The sequence below is a fragment of the Leptonotus elevatus genome, chromosome 4 (assembly GCF_054856555.1).
Source record: "Leptonotus elevatus isolate MCC_2025b chromosome 4, RoL_Lele_1.0, whole genome shotgun sequence".
Taxonomy (NCBI): domain Eukaryota; kingdom Metazoa; phylum Chordata; class Actinopteri; order Syngnathiformes; family Syngnathidae; genus Leptonotus; species Leptonotus elevatus.
In genome coordinates this window covers 10,857,520-10,872,943 of record NC_141242.1, presented here as the reverse complement: position 1 = coordinate 10,872,943, position 15,424 = coordinate 10,857,520, and the positions used below count along the sequence as shown (strand labels likewise).

Genomic DNA, 15,424 nt, shown 5'->3' with positions numbered 1-15,424 from the left:
CAGTTCATTTTTGGTTTAAAGTGTTTTCAGTTTGCTACAGCATTTGTTCTTAACTCATTTACTGCCACCAATTCATTAAAAACTAAAGATTATTAAAAATTAAAGGCAAGAGGCGATTTAAAAAAAAAAAATGTTATTAATTGCATGACTTCACTAGTTAACTCACAATTAATCAAAAATGTTACATCTGTTCTAAATGTACAATAAAACAATTCTAGGTTGTCATACTATTGTTAACAAAAGTGGAAAAAAATGTTAAACTAATATGAATAGTTCAAATGAATTTTTGGCGTTTATAGCCGTCAATGACAGTGAATGGATAAAAAAAAAGAAATTATTTTAAAAAATTCGAGGCATCAGGCAATTAAAGTTTTTAATCGTAATTAATCGCATGACTTCACTAGTTAACTCGCGATTAATCACAAATTTTACATCTGTTCTAAATGTACAATAAAAAAAATCTAGGTTTTCATACTCTTAACAAAAGTGGAAAAAATTTAAACTAATAGAAATTGTTAAAATGAATTTTTGACGTCTATAGCCGTTAATTGCAGTGAAAGAGTTAAACAAAAATGTTCAACAACAAATGTTTATTAGTTCAATAACAATGTAATGTATGAAATAGCAGGTGCAGCTTTGCAAAAAAATGAACTGCAATTTAGCACGAGGGCAACAACAACAACAAGGCGAGGATGATGACGTCACTACGTCTGAATATATTATGCCTCAAAGGGAATCTTTTTATATCCCGAGGGATAAGTGTTAAATGCAGAAATGACAAGAAAAGTTCAGCCATGCCACAGAAAATCTGTTATTGGCAAAGTCTTTCATTTGCTATCATTGCGGGAGCCTCTGCTTGGCTATATTTAGAAAAGATGTCTATTTCCTCCAGACGGCGGTGCATTCAAGTACCTGCTGGACTCCTCTGCTGTCCATGTGTGATGACAGTGCGGCCATGAGAGGCTCGTGGATGTCTTTGTCTGCAAACATCTGGCACGCTGCCACAAAGAGACACCACATGGTAGCATGTTAGCCTTCAGTTCTTCATAGCAGTTCAGTTTTGTGTGTTTTATGAAGTATTATTCACTATCAAGATAGAGTCAATACAAAATGGACAGAATTTGTCGGCATTAAAGTCAGGACAATACAAGTGAAGGATTATGACCTACGAGTAGACGTCATTGATCTACAAGTGAAGGTTGTTGGACATATGATCCATTAGTGGAAGTCATTAACCTGCGATTGAATGAGTAGTTGGACATTTGATCTATGAGTAAAGAAGTATAAGGACTAGTTGGACACATGACCTACAAATGAAGGTGATTGTGCATTGGCTCTGCTAGGGAAAGTAAGAGGCGAAGGAGTAGTTGGACATTTTGAGTAGGAAGGTCTAGTTGGCCTTTAGATATGTTATGGAAGGTGTAGTCGGATAACTAGTTGGAAAAGTGACCTACAAGTGACATACGATCTAATAGGGAAAGCCATCATCAACCTACAATTGAAGGAATAGTTGGACATTTAATCCGTTAGGAGTAGTTTAAAGACCAGTTGGATATTGCATCCCTCTCGGACTTGTTTGGCATATGATCTACTGAGTTAAAGTTATCAACCTGAAAGTGAAGGACTAGTTGGACATTTGGACTTCTCAAGAAAAAGTAGATGATCTCCAGGTTAAAAACACATTGTCTCTCCAAGAGAAAAGTTACAAAAGCTAGATAATTACTCTATTAGGGAAGGGGTAGTTGAAGGACTAGTTGGACATTGAAGGGCAGGACTGGTTGGACGTATTGGGCTAGCTGGACATTAACTCTATAGAGATAGAGTAATTAATAGTTGGACATTGGAGCTATCAAAGAAGGATTAATTGAAGGACTAGTTGGATACTTGTGGAGCTATATAAGTACCAGTTGGACAGTCAAAGGTGCTAGACATTGGTTGTATTAGGGATGAACTAGTGGAACACATTGAACTAGTTGGACATTGGATGTAATAGTGAAGGAGTAGTCAAACGACAAACTGGGCAAATTGTACCTATTTGGGCATTTGACCTACTAGGGAAAGAGTAAAGGGTGGCTCTACAGGAAAGGACTAGTTGAAGGGTTGGACGTGGTGCTAACGTCATGCACATGCAGCCACAAATTGTCCCCTACCATGGTCGGTGTGCGACAGGAAGAGCAAATCCTGGAGGATCTGGATGAGCGTGCACAGCTGCCTGTCCTCCTGGGGGCTCCTGAGCCTGACGAGAAGCTTCCTCAGCCTCTCCCCCAGCTCATCTTTGTTGTCCATATCTCGTCAAACGCTACCCGCGGGCGGTCAGATCACGGCAGCCTCGAGGAGAGGCTCCGAGGGGCCGAGCGGCCGCTGCAGCCTGGCCGGCGAGATGGACCGCGAGGGAGTCTGCGAGACAACCGCATCGGCACACATGTCTCACCGAGAGAGTCAACTTTCGCTGGTCTTCCTCTTTTTCAGTCAGGCTGGGTTTTTTTTTGTGTGCGTGTATGCAGTGCCCCTCTTCTCGTTGACAGACAGCCACAGACAGGCGTGTTTATGCCTCCCTCGGTCGCATCATATGACTCCACACAGGAAGAGGAAACAAACTTCCCGTTTGGAAATCGACTGAGAGAAAGAAGCGGTCTCCCAGGATTTCTATTTCTCTCCTCTCCGGTCACTTGCCTGTCATATAAACAAGGTGGGTAACTAGTTTACTCGAAAAATATTCTGTGGGTTTTTTTCTTGGTGTTTTTTATGTAAATGATTGTTTAAAGCTGTCATGTGAACTGCCCCCGTCTTCTTCTATGCCGGTGTCTGGTGACAGCCGCGATATGTAAAGCATCAGGATTGACCCAAGGCTCCGTACTGCATTGGAAAAATACACTATTTTAATTTGACTGTCGATTGTGCGAATGCTTAAAGGTGCGAATGATTCGCCGTAACCGTTTGTCTAGCTAAACTGATGTTGCCCGTTTAATTCAGCGTGTCTAAAACGCAACGACAAAAATCGGATTATTATATTATATTTCCGGGTGTGTTTTTCCCACTTGTTCTGACGTTGTTATAAACTGCATTTCAAGCTGATAATAACGTAGAAATACAGCACCGCCTGAAATGTAGATAAAACAGCGCATTGTATATGCAATTAAATGTCATTTAAAACACACAACATATACAACTATGCAGTATTACTAAATATAAACAAATCACTGAATACAGTTTAAAAAACAAGATTAAACACAATTCCCAACTCTTTATGGGAATGCCAAAGGGAAGTGGCTTTTCGTTTTAGACAATGATTTGGGGCGGGGGGGGGGGGGTGTTGAAAATACCAAAGTGGGTGCAAATCAAACTTTGGTTCTGCTCCAGTTAAGGTTTCGTTTTCCCTGTGTTTCAAATGTGACCTGGACAAGACCAGGAGATATTTACCTAGTGATGTTTGTATAATTAAGAGTTTTGTAAAAACAAAGAACAACAAACTAGTGGATTTGTAATCGAGATAAGGTATGGCCATTAAAATACACTTTTTAATGAGCACCAAATGGAAAAACACATCAAAAGTCCTACTGAATAAAAAAACATTTGGAATCTTGTTCAAACGAGAATATGAATACTGTATTGCCGCAAATATTTGTCATGTTGCCAAACAAGTCCGGCAAGCTTGTCAAGTTTATTTATATGCCCAAATTTGGAAATGTACTGCTAAACTGTGATGTACATCCTGAAAGTTTATTTAAAAATATATAACCAAATAAAAGTGTGGGTGTTTTTTACATTAAGTGCTGTTAGATTAATTAACATTGTTTTACTGTTTCTTTGTCAATGAAGGGGGAGGGAACTGTTTTGGTATAAATGAGTGAGTGTATTTTGAGAATGTTACACTTGTGGGACCAGGGCTATTTGAGCCAGGTTCTAGAGATGTCTTTCAGACTCTGAAATAAAGCTAGCAAAACTTCTCCACGAGACTTCAACTTTGAATTTTATTTGAACACGCAGAAATCAAAGAAATGATTTCCAACAGTGCCCAATTTGAACTTTAATTCCAAAATGACAATTGTCATCAGCGTGGGATGATCGTCTGCCTCAATTTGCCTGCCTTTGATTGCTTATGTTATTATGAGGATAAAGCAGTATTAGTCCTACCAAATTAATTGTGTTAATGGTAACAGATGTAAAAGTGTTGCTGTTGTTGGCACCTATGATGAGGAAAAGAAACAATGAATGCAGTTGCAATGTTGTTGTATGCTATCCAGAAAGCAAAAGTTGGGCGCACTAAAGCTTCCTATAGAAGCAGCTCTTTCATTGAGCAACAGCACTAATTCACAACTTCATACTTAAGGACGACGGAGAGTGTGTCAATATAGAACATTACCCAAAACCTACGGTAAAACAAAACAATGTTGCAACGAAGTGAAAACCAAAACATACAGTGACTAATAGCATGGGTGTTAAAACTTTACAAGTGATGCATAACTGGGCATGCTGGTATTTATTGCTTTGAAGAATTGGTAAATAAAAATGCAAGCAAAAGCGAAAAAGGCCTCATTATGTCTTGACAATCAATTGCAATTGATGTTCTCAACCATTTTCGGTCTAAATTTTAACATATCAAAAGTAAAGAGCAAGGAAGTATTCTCAACAACAAAAAGGTTGGTAATATACAGTAAAAGTACTAATGTGCCATTTTGGTGGCAGAATGTGTAGAAGGGTCTCGCACTGGGCGCATTCATGCTAAGACCGCCGCTGCATCACGTATGTTTTCAGTAATTTAGCATTTGTTGTTACTCACTTCACAACACGTTGTTTTGATGGCATAAATGTATTTTCTCAGAACGATCGATGACTATTTTACTTACAAACGTGTTGCAAGTTGTGAAAAAGTACTGTACTGTATATATTTAACAGTTAAAAAAAAAAAGTTAAATCGTCTGTTGTAATAGTTGCCGGTATTTTCTCCAGTCTACAAGAAGTTGCACTTTTTTTTTAATATTGTACATTCGACACATGTAAATGACGTCACGGGGCGGTGGGGGCGAGGAGGGTCGTATGGTTGGTGACGTAGCACAAACATGGCGGTAGAGCGACTCGGGGAGTAACTCGTACTTATAGCTCGGCAGTAATAATTAAAAAAAAGTCGTCCTAAGTCCCTTTTTTCCCCCTCGCGTATGACACGACGCTCGAGTGAGTTTTCTTGCAGCGGGGAGAGAACATTCGGGACAATAGCACGTTAGCTCGTTCAAACGTTAGCTAAACAAGTGTGTCCGCAATTTCCCGCAAAAAGCGTGTTCTGACAACCTAGACGGTTCGTAAATAATGTCCGACAAGTGTCAAGTGAAGATCGGAGGGCTTTGTTGTACGTCCACACAGACTTGACAACTCCCGAGTGAGAGGCGAGGAAAAGTTGTTGTTTTCCATTTGAGTTTGACCCCTCCTTCCCGCTTCCCATGTGCAACAGGGAGGATGAGTACAGCTTGACGCGCTTCAACATGGGCATCAAGAATAACACTGCAGAGGATGATGGCGAGCGGCGTCTCATCAACTCACCGACGTCGGAACACCTGTCGGGGAAACCGCCAACGCAGCCCTTCGTCTACGTGCTGGTCTTCTTCTCGGCTCTGGGTGGCTTCCTCTTCGGCTATGACACCGGCGTGGTGTCGGGTGCTATGCTGTTCCTCAAGCGGGAGATGAACCTCAACACCCTGTGGCAGGAGCTGGTGGTCTCCAGTACGGTGGGGGCGGCGGCCATCTCCAGCCTGAGCGGTGGCTTCCTCAATGGGGTGTTTGGGCGCAGGAAGTGCACACTGCTGGCCAGCTTCATCTTCACCGTCGGCGGGTTAATCATGACTTTTGCTCCCAACAAGGAAGTGCTCCTGGTGGGCAGGATCATCGTCGGCCTGGGGATTGGTGAGTTTCTGTTAGCGACCGTTCGTGTTGCTGAATTGCAGGGTTATTCAAAGTTGGAGACTTTCCATGGGAATTAACTAATTTTTTTTCTTTCTGGAATAAACCAGGAATTGAAAAAAATATGTTGGCTCCTCGTAGGGATCTTAACTATTGTTGGGCTACCCAATACCAATAACGTCACAACATTATGACCCATAAAGCAACCGAAAGGTGCCGCAAAACACGACGTACATATTCTAGACCAACGAATATTACTGCAGTTTACTGAGTGAGGGATTCTTCCCACCAGGCGTGGCCTCCATGACGCTCCCCGTGTACATCGCCGAGGTGTCGCCCCCTCACATGCGAGGCCAGCTGGTCACCGTCATCACCGTCCTCATCACCGCCGGACAATTCATTGCCAGCGTGGTGGACGGCGCCTTCAGCTACATGAGCCACGATGGCTGGAGGTAAACATTGTTGACAAAACAAACATTGTGGAGTGACGCAGTCAAGCTACTGCAGATGCTACTTGTAATTGAATACACAGTCTCCATATAACGTATGCGCTGAAACAGATTGGGGGAAGCTACTCACGAAACTTAAACAAGAACGCAAACAATGTTGTGGAGCAATGTTTTGTCAGTCTCGATTGAATACTGCACATTCAAGGGACTGCCTCAAGGCCAGCTTCCATTCAATGTCAGTTTAAGAAAACATCACATCTCACATGACTCATTTTAAAACTTGCTTTGTTAGTCCAGTGGCATAGTTGCCTAAGTCATATTCACGAGAAGTACAAGACTACACACAACAAATTCAACAAAGTAGAAGAGTTCCTTGGGGAGTTAAGATCACGGGATGTTGCAAATATTTGTCAAATCTGGGCTCATGAACCCCTGAACAGTCGTTTAGGATTAAGTTCCACACAAATAAACTTCACTTGACTCATGATGTAGAAGGACTGAAAATCTACACCAGGGATGGGCAACTGGCGGTAGATGGGTTGGAAAAGTCACACTATTGTGTTCATTGTGTTTTTAAGAAATAAAAAACAGTTTGTGTGTCAAATAAACTCAAAATTAATCAGTAAAATCAATCAAATCAACAAGTTATTATTATATATTTTTGAAGGTTCCAACTAAAGTCTAGATATAGTTTTTTTTCCTACTGCATGTTTTGAAAGCAGCTGCATTATTACCAAATATCAAGTCGTTAATGAATAAATGTTTAATATTCAAATCACACTATTTTTTTCCCCACTACTTTCCTTCCTTGGGGATTGCAAAGTTTGCTGAACATAAGCACACACGCATGAGAATACCTGATGTTGATGCTCAGTAAACATTACACAAGTTTACTAAATTCAAATATTACAAGCGGCCAAGGGATTACAGATAGAAACTAGCCAACGGTTGTGGCTTATTTACTTGAAAATGTTCATTTATATACACTGTCCCCTTTTAAATACAATAAAGACATTATTGTTGTATTATGATTTATGACTTACTGACTTTATGCCACAATTGCTGGGTCGAATTTTGTGAAGTTGTTATAGTGAACCGATGCGTAAAAGACTGCAGGTCAAAGCTATGGATACTAATAATTAAGATGGATACATAAGTAATCATCATGCAATTTCAAAATCTTAGTGAATTATCAAATAATAATTCTACTAAAGCTTACTGTCAATATCATTATTTGTATGGACCCTACGACCTTTTAAAATACATTTTTCATTGGTCAAGGTACATGTTGGGTCTGTCGGTGCTGCCCTCCATCTTGCAGTTTGTGGGCTTCCTCTTCCTGCCCGAAAGCCCCCGCTGGCTTCTGCAGAAGGGCCGACAAGAAGAGGCCCACCAGGTCCTGATTAGCATCCGAGGCTGCCAGGACGTGGATGAGGAGTTCAATTATATCAGGACCAGCATTGAGGAGGAAGAGCAGGAGCTGCGAGGAGGTGAGCGCGGGGGGAAAAGGCATCACATTATGCCTTTTTTGTTATTACATCGACAGCAAATTGTAATTCTGTTTGTAGGGTTTAGGGACCCAAAACATGAAATTCAGGGGCCTCAGGATTCAGAGTTTTAATGGTTTGAATTGGTTGAATAAGAACCAAGAGATACCAATAAGAACTATGGATGAATTTTGAAAGGTTAGCTGTAAAGTTGTTTCTTCTCCAGGCGGGCTCATTTTTCTGCGCATCCTCCGCCATGGGCCCACTCGCAGGGCTCTGATGGTGGGCTGCGGCATGCAGATGTTCCAGCAGCTGACGGGCATTAACACTGTCATGTAGGTCCTCTCCTTTTTCTGTGATGGATCTCAATTTCGGGCTCCGCGTGTGAGCTTCTTGTCCCCTTCTTCTAGGTACTACAGCGCCACCATTCTGCAGATGTCAGGTGTGCGCGACGAGAGGCGGGCCATCTGGCTGTCGGCCGTCACCTCCGGGACCAACTTTGTGTGCACATCCCTCAGCATCTGGCTTGTGGACAGAGTTGGACGCAGGAAGCTGTCGTTGGCTAGCCTCATGGGTGAGTTGTCACAGTGCACTACTCACCTGAACTTCACCTTATTTATAGATCACTTAAAAAGTTTTTGTCGAAAACAAAAGTTGTACTACTTTTTGAAGGTTACGCAGTAGTCCTATTTTATTTAATTTTTTTAGACAACGGAAATGTACTGTATATCTTGAAACTGTGTGGTGTTTGTCTCAAAAATAAATGCTTGTGCCCACTAATCCACAATCGCACATTCAACAATTCACATGGAGATATGAAATATTTACAAATGATCAGTCATGATAAATGCACTCGCAATATCAAAAAAATAAAAACTTGTAAATCGTGGCTAAATTTGTGCATCTGAAAAACACGTGTGAATCGTGGATACATTTGTGGATATGAAAAACGTGTAAATCGTGGATATGAAACGTGGAAATTGTTGATATATTTGTGGATCTTAAAAACGTGAAATTGCAGATATATTTATGTAAACAATTTTTAGAGAAATCTCTCCTCAGAATTTGGGTGTACAGAAGGAAGGCAAAACAGTCATTTGGAAATTGTAGCTTACTTGACTTTATTACCTTTTTCTTAAATCTTGAAATCCACAAGTACACCATATATTAAAAAATAAATAAAATAAAGCTAATATAAAAACTAAAATTAATATAAAAAAATACAATTTAATAAAAACTAACAAAGCAAATTTTAGAACTAATTAAAACTAAGTGAATTTAAAATACAAAAGTCAAAACAAACTATAATGAAAAATCCCTGAACTATCTTAACCCTGAACCCTGTCGGCGGCGGCATGGCCACTTTCCATGTTAACAATTACATTTATTTTTATTTTTTAACCACGCAAACTTGGCACGGCATGATATGTCTTTGTCTTTGAAAAGCAGGCTTTATTTGTTACCGTAAATGCCTGACTCATGAAATAAAGGACAGAAGAATCCTGCTTGCCTTGAAAGATGAGTTAAAATGCTCGAAATCGGCTGGCACTGTTGGGGTTGTTTGTCGTGTGGCAGTAAAATATTTAAACTATTCAGCCATGTTGTTAGTGGAAGCAGTGCATGGAGTCGCTTTGAACTACGGAAACTATTTAAAAAAAATACAGGTGCTTGTTACAAAATTAGAATATTCTCAAAAAGTTGAATTATTTTTGTAATTCCATTCCAAAAGTAAAATTTTAATAGATTGTAGAATCAGGGCCCACTTCAGTGATTTCAAGTATTTATTTGTTTATTTTTTACATTATTTGGGCTTGCAGCTCATAAAACCCACTAAAACAGGATGTCAAAAAATTATAATAATGTGAAGAAATCACCGTGCATACTTCCCAGTGTTTTGCATGGGGGGAAACGATGGATGGATGGTATTTTCAAAACGATATGTCAATCTTTAATCGTTGGTTGGATTCCCTTTGCCTTTATCTCTGCCTCGGTGTGCTGCAAGGTAAAAACACAAATAAAGTCAAATTAATAGATAGAAATTAGATACTCTCCAGCTCTAGTTATGTTTTTCGTTTTTTGCCATATGGTAACACAATCGGGCTCAGGAATATACTGTTTTTAATTGTTTTTATTTGTGTTTTTTTTTTAAATAGGTACCGCTGTGGGTCTCACTGTTTTGTCAGTTGGCTTCTTGCTGTCAGCACAGTACTCTCCCCCTGTGACACTGCATCCGTTCGACTCCAACAACTCCTCGTGCTCACAATATGGGTAAAAATATATCCTCTGCCCCCTATATTTGCTTTTTGATTATGTATGCCGGGTCTTTAATTAATTATAACTAATATGTGATTGCTCTCGCCAGCTTCTGTGGAGACTGCATGTTGAATCCCGCTTGTGGCTTTTGCTACCACGAGAACAGCAGCAGCAGTGTTTTTGACTCCTCCTGCCTGCCTGTCAATGCAAAGTCCACCGAACACTCAGCGTGGGGAGGGTAGGTTGTTGTGATCATTCTGGCTGACTTTTGATTGAAATTCTCACATATATTTGTTGGCATTTTTATTTATTAGTCTCTGAAAGTGATTTAGTTATTCAATAGGTTTTGTTATATTTAATGGTATTTTTGCGAGTTTTTTTTGTGGTCGTTTTAAAAAAATAAAATATTTTTTTTTACATTTACTGTATTAATTAATGCTCTTTTTTTTTTGAGAATATGAATGGATTTGACAGAAGATTAAACAAACCTGAATGCATGTAGAAATAATGTAAATGTTTCTATTTTTCTGCAATGTTAATCACACAGGTGTGCCAACCAGACGGAGACATCAGAGGGTCCATTCTGGGCCTACAACTTCTGCCCCACGTCCTACTCTTGGATCGTGCTGATGGGCCTCCTCCTCTACCTGACTTTCTTTGCACCAGGTCTGCAAGCATGCTTTTAAAACAATAACCCTTTTCACCACGACGTCACACATGCTTGCTGGTGGCTTGCAAGAGCTCACGCATTCTCAAAGTTACAAACCCCTTTTAAATGTCAACGGTGAAAAGTACAACTTTGATAACACAAACAAAAAAAAAAGGACAGCGAACCCGGAACCGGCAATGGAGGAGGTTTTACTGTAGTTTGTCCGAGTGTCAACTGTCATACATTTGTAAAGATAAGTTGTACAACCAAACACTAAATGTGACATTTTTCGTGTCAGGAATGGGCCCCATGCCTTGGACTATAAACTCTGAGATTTACCCACTGTGGGCCCGCAGTACTGGAAATGCCTGCTCCGCAGGAGTCAACTGGATCTTCAATGTCGTTCTCTCCCTCACATTTCTTCACATCGCAGAGCTCATCACCTATCAAGGTGACTGAACAGGCTTTCAAACAAGGGTTGGGTTTCAAGCCTTGGTTAGTTTTTATTTTGGTTACAAGCCTAGGTAAGGGTTTAGAATTCGATTTTCGGACAGGGTTAGGATTTTGAGGGGTTCAAAGCATAGTCTAGGTTTTGAAGCCAGAGATAAGAGTTTAAAATCAGGGTTTCAATATTGTCTTTAAGCCACCAGGGGTTAGGGTTTCAAACAAGGGTTAGAGATTGAAATTAGGGTTAAAAGGCAAAGTTATGTATATTCTTTCTTTTTCAAATTAGGGTTTACAGCATGGTTTAGGGTTTAAGATTAGGATTCCAAGCTGGTTTATAATTAGGGTAAATGTTTTGGTTTCCAGTGAGGGTTTCAAATTAATGCTTAAAGACAAGATTGTTTCAAATTAGGATCGATTAAAAACAGTTTTTTAATCAGAGTTTCAAATTAGGCTTTCAAAGTATGATATTAAGCCTTGGTTTTGGATTCAAATTAGAGCCTTTATCCAGGTTTATGGTTTTAAGTTAAGGTCTCAAGCCTGAGTTAGAGGTTTAAAGTTGGGATTTCAAGCTTAGTTGAGTGTGTATTAAATCAGGGTTTGAATTTCAAATTTGAGTTTCAAAATACGGTTAGGATTTCAAACAAGGCGTGGGTTCAAATTTGCCTTTCAGGCCAAACCATGGCTTAGAGATTCAAATGAGGGTTTGGCTTCAAATTGATTGTTAAGCTTTCAAATTGGAGTTAGGGTGGCATGTCGAGCTTCGTATTGATCAAATGTGTTTCCTGTCAGGCATCTTCACCGTATACATGGGCTTCACTGTGCTGGGCCTGTTCTTCACGTTCGGGTGCCTGCCCGAGACGAAGGGCCTGCAGCTAGAGGACATCGAGAACCTCTTCACCGGCCCATTCTGCTCCTGCGGCACCTCCCCAAACCTCAGCAATCAGAACATCCAGTACATCCGGGTAAAAGGCAACAATTACCTCCCGTCGGATAACGACACCTCCGACATAGACTAGACTGTGGCGGCGGGATTCTGGCTTTTTCTTTTCTTGTCTTGTCTTTTTTGTTTTTGTGAAGACTGCTGCAGCTGGGAGGAAAATCACCTGCTGCCCTCTAGTGGCGAAGAGCATAAATTAAGCATCATTTGCACTTTCTTTCTTTCTATTTTGTGGCACTGTCCTACTCGGGCAACTCCAATCAGTCTCTGGCTTAATTTCACTTGGGTACAACTTTCTTCTTAACATTCCGTTAACATAGATAAATAAATACAAATGCATAAATCATACACATACAAACATAGTAACATACAATAGGTACATTATATATTATCTACAAGGGAAAGTCACTATAAGAGAAAGTCACTAAAGCAAAGTAGGTATGCCAAATTACTATTAGTGTTAAACATGAACCATCTTAAAATGTTAAATCCTGTAGTATGTAAAAGATCTCAAAGATAGGAAAAATATTAAGGAACTATACATGTGTTTTTTTTCTACTGAAATAAAGTAAGTGATCATTGTAGTGCAGTCCAATTGTCCAAAACTAATGTACATAGAAATGTTATGCTATTGTCTATTTTCATCAGTGCAGAGAATAAGATGGTATTGTATGCGTCCTTGACATTTGCACAATTCAGTCAATCCCATTTCACCTGATTTTTTTTTTTACATTCTACATACATACTGGTGAAAAGCACGTAGTGTCTTGTCCAAAATGGCGTGATTCAAGACAAGAAAACAAGTGTTGGACAAACGGCACGGGAGTTCTTTCTCAAGTGACGGTGACTCATGCTTCTCAGCAAATCAGGACAGTTGTGTTAAAGTCACAGTACTCTTTATTACTTTAATATTATTACTGGCACACTCCGCCAACAAAAGTACTGTATGTTTTGGACCAATGCCTTATTATTTTAGCCGCGTTTCTAAAATATGGTTGAAGTCAGGGTTAGGGTGTCTCGTTAAGGATTCAAACCAAGTTTACAGTTTCAAATTTAGGTTTGAAGTCAGGGTTATGATTTCAAATGAGGTTTTCCATTTTAGATAAACAAGCGTGACAGTTATGCTGTTAAGCCACAGAACAATTATTACTATGACTTAATTCTTGACACTCCATCTACATGTCAAGAGTACGGTAAATTTTTGGACCAATGCCTTCATATTTTAGCCACAAGCAGTTCCATTCATTGCGGTACGGCTGGACCCAGCAATATTTGCCATTTGAGGGAATTGATTGGCAAACAGAAAAACATCAACAAACAAAAATTGTCATCTTTGGTATTCTTCCAACAGAAACATGCCGTACCAAACTGAACCGTACTCTTCGATGTAAATGGAGATTTTATGTTTTGTTTTGAAACACATTCCTGGGCCATGCTCATGATTTGGTGCTTGGTGGTGCACTTTACAAGCCTTTTTATTTATTTATTTGTTTACTGCTTTAATTGATTCACTAAAAGTGGCTGAAATGTTTTTAGAAAAGTCCGGAATTCAGCCCAGTGGACTTCGGGATGGTGGGCTTGGAAAATGGCATAGCCTATATCACTGTAAGTTAAAAAAAAAAAAAGCACAATCTTGTATATCACATACATAAGTAGAGCCACATTTAATTCTTTTTCGTGCTGCTGCTTTTCTGAAATGTATCTTCTTTATTTCCACAGCTAAAATGACCAACTTTGTGTACTCAGCACTTCTTTTTTTTTTACCACACAGCCTTAACTTTGCATGGGCGGGTAGAAGAACACCCTTAGGGTCTTGGGGGTGGGCAAACAATTGCGCTTAAGGCCCATATTTCATTTTTAAACGGGACAGATAAAGGGGGAAAAAAGGTCAAATGTGTGTTTGTGTGTGTGTGTGTAAATGCAAGTTTAGTCTAAGGATAAAAGTCATTCATCGTCATGTTTTATAAACCTGTACTATGTAATTAACCAATTATTTAATCAAATGACTTTTTTTTTCTTTTTCTAAATATGTACTTTTCATTACAATAATTAAATGAACCAATTATTTATTGAGATAATTCATCAAAACATGAATACTGTCCATCTATTTTGTTGAACTCGTTTTCGGGGGTAAAAGTAGGTCAAAGCGACCACTATGTATGGAGTTGACGTGACAGTTTGCCCACTCCTGTGATAAAGGCGGTCCTTTTTCTTTCAAAGGCCGGGGCCGCAGTGCCCTGCAAATTTCTTATGTTAATGTTTGATCATCTTTGTCATTGTATGTTCTCATTTCCATTCACTGCTATCCCTCCCAGATGCAATGCACATTTGGCATCTATAGCCATCAGAGACAGTAAATAAATTATCATGAAAAAGATTGATAAATTCTAAATTATTACATGGATACAATTTACACATTAAATGGTTGATATTGCTAGTGAAGTGGTTCACGTAGCTGAGCTCAGTGGAGGTTAATAGGGAAATTTAATAGGTGGGTTCGGTCTAAGACTTTTGCACAGTTGTGTATGGTATAGTCTGATAGCTTTATGAAGGGATTTATTTTTAATTGAATAATATTTATATGCCATTGTCACTATCCAATAAAATGCACCAAATGTTGCCCCTCACCCCACCCACCTTTTAGATACAAATACAACATAAAAATATGGAGTGTTTTTTTATTGGACAGCAACATAATGATTTCATTATATCAAATAGAATGTCATGTTGTTGAATGACTGTATACTTGTTAAAATCTGTTTCTGGAGACATTCAAGTTACTTGAAAACCAAAAGTTTTTTTGTTTTTTTTAATTAAATATGTAGGACTTGTAAATTTATTGTCCCTGAAGGGAAATAAAATGGTTTTAACAACTATAATGTGTGAAGTTTTTTTCTCCATCATTTACATATATTTTTGTGAACCTTGCCATGTATAAAAAACAAGTTATTCCAATGATTATATGGCCTATTTTGAAACAGCGTCACACTTCGCAGCCACAAGATGTCGCCAAAGCTCCAAGATGTCCTATTACAGACCCAACCTTCTAGTGATAATTATGCTCCGTGCGTGCTTGTGCATGCCTCTGATAGCACCAAGCAACGGCGGGGACATCTTGTCAAAACAAAGGGCACGTTAGAGGAGCAAAATACACGCTTAAAAACAAATTAAAGATCCTAAAAACATTTAAAACACCTCCTGACATGACGTTGTTTGCATGTCATTTAGTGCAATGGACGTTTGATTTCGCAGTTACGTTTATATATTTTTTATTTAAGCAAATACAGCAGAACATTGAAGTTATTTAAAA

At 39.2% G+C, this 15,424-nt stretch overlaps 2 protein-coding genes across 10 annotated transcripts in view; one reads left to right on the top strand and one right to left on the bottom strand.

The window, feature by feature from the left end:
- Positions 1-2,564, bottom strand: part of lrrk2 (leucine-rich repeat kinase 2) — a 44,019-nt gene extending 41,455 nt beyond the window's left edge. For 4 of the 5 annotated variants that reach the window (XM_086074066.1, XM_086074064.1, XM_086074065.1 and 1 more), the window contains exons 1-2: positions 2,151-2,564; positions 913-998 (exon numbers count right to left, since the gene is read on the bottom strand). In XM_086074066.1, coding sequence (XP_085930192.1) covers positions 913-998; positions 2,151-2,286 — 222 coding nt within the window. In that variant the 5' untranslated portion in view covers positions 2,287-2,564. The remainder of the gene's footprint in view (positions 1-912; positions 999-2,150) is intronic. The other variant, XM_086074068.1, reaches the window with a different exon arrangement.
- On the top strand, positions 2,539-14,993 carry LOC147175494 (proton myo-inositol cotransporter-like). 5 transcript variants are annotated; one of them, XM_086074073.1, is made up of 12 exons: positions 2,539-2,689; positions 5,447-5,895; positions 6,185-6,344; positions 7,623-7,831; positions 8,055-8,163; positions 8,239-8,402; positions 9,982-10,096; positions 10,191-10,319; positions 10,629-10,747; positions 11,029-11,181; positions 11,967-12,139; positions 13,651-14,993. In XM_086074073.1, exons 2-12 carry the CDS (start codon positions 5,478-5,480, stop codon positions 13,726-13,728), a joined length of 1,827 nt encoding a protein of 608 aa, XP_085930199.1. In that variant the 5' UTR covers positions 2,539-2,689; positions 5,447-5,477; the 3' UTR covers positions 13,729-14,993. The 5 variants fall into 5 exon arrangements, 4 of the variants coding, with proteins under 4 accessions (XP_085930199.1, XP_085930200.1, XP_085930197.1 ...); XM_086074074.1 differs by lacking the exon at positions 2,539-2,689 and adding an exon at positions 5,049-5,344; XM_086074071.1 differs by lacking the exon at positions 2,539-2,689 and having other exon boundaries at positions 5,049-5,895; positions 13,651-13,719; positions 13,834-14,993.
- The last annotated feature ends 431 nt before the right edge of the window (positions 14,994-15,424 follow it).

Excerpts from the sequence above, each read along its gene's own strand:
- LOC147175494 (XM_086074071.1), top strand. The coding sequence starts at position 5,436 with ATGTGCAACAGGGAGGATGAGTACAGCTTGACGCGCTTCAACATGGGC. Across the intron at positions 5,896-6,184 it reads CATCGTCGGCCTGGGGATTG|GCGTGGCCTCCATGACGCTC; the intron begins GTGAGTTTCTGT and ends TCTTCCCACCAG. Across the intron at positions 8,164-8,238 it reads ACGGGCATTAACACTGTCAT|GTACTACAGCGCCACCATTC; the intron begins GTAGGTCCTCTC and ends CCCTTCTTCTAG.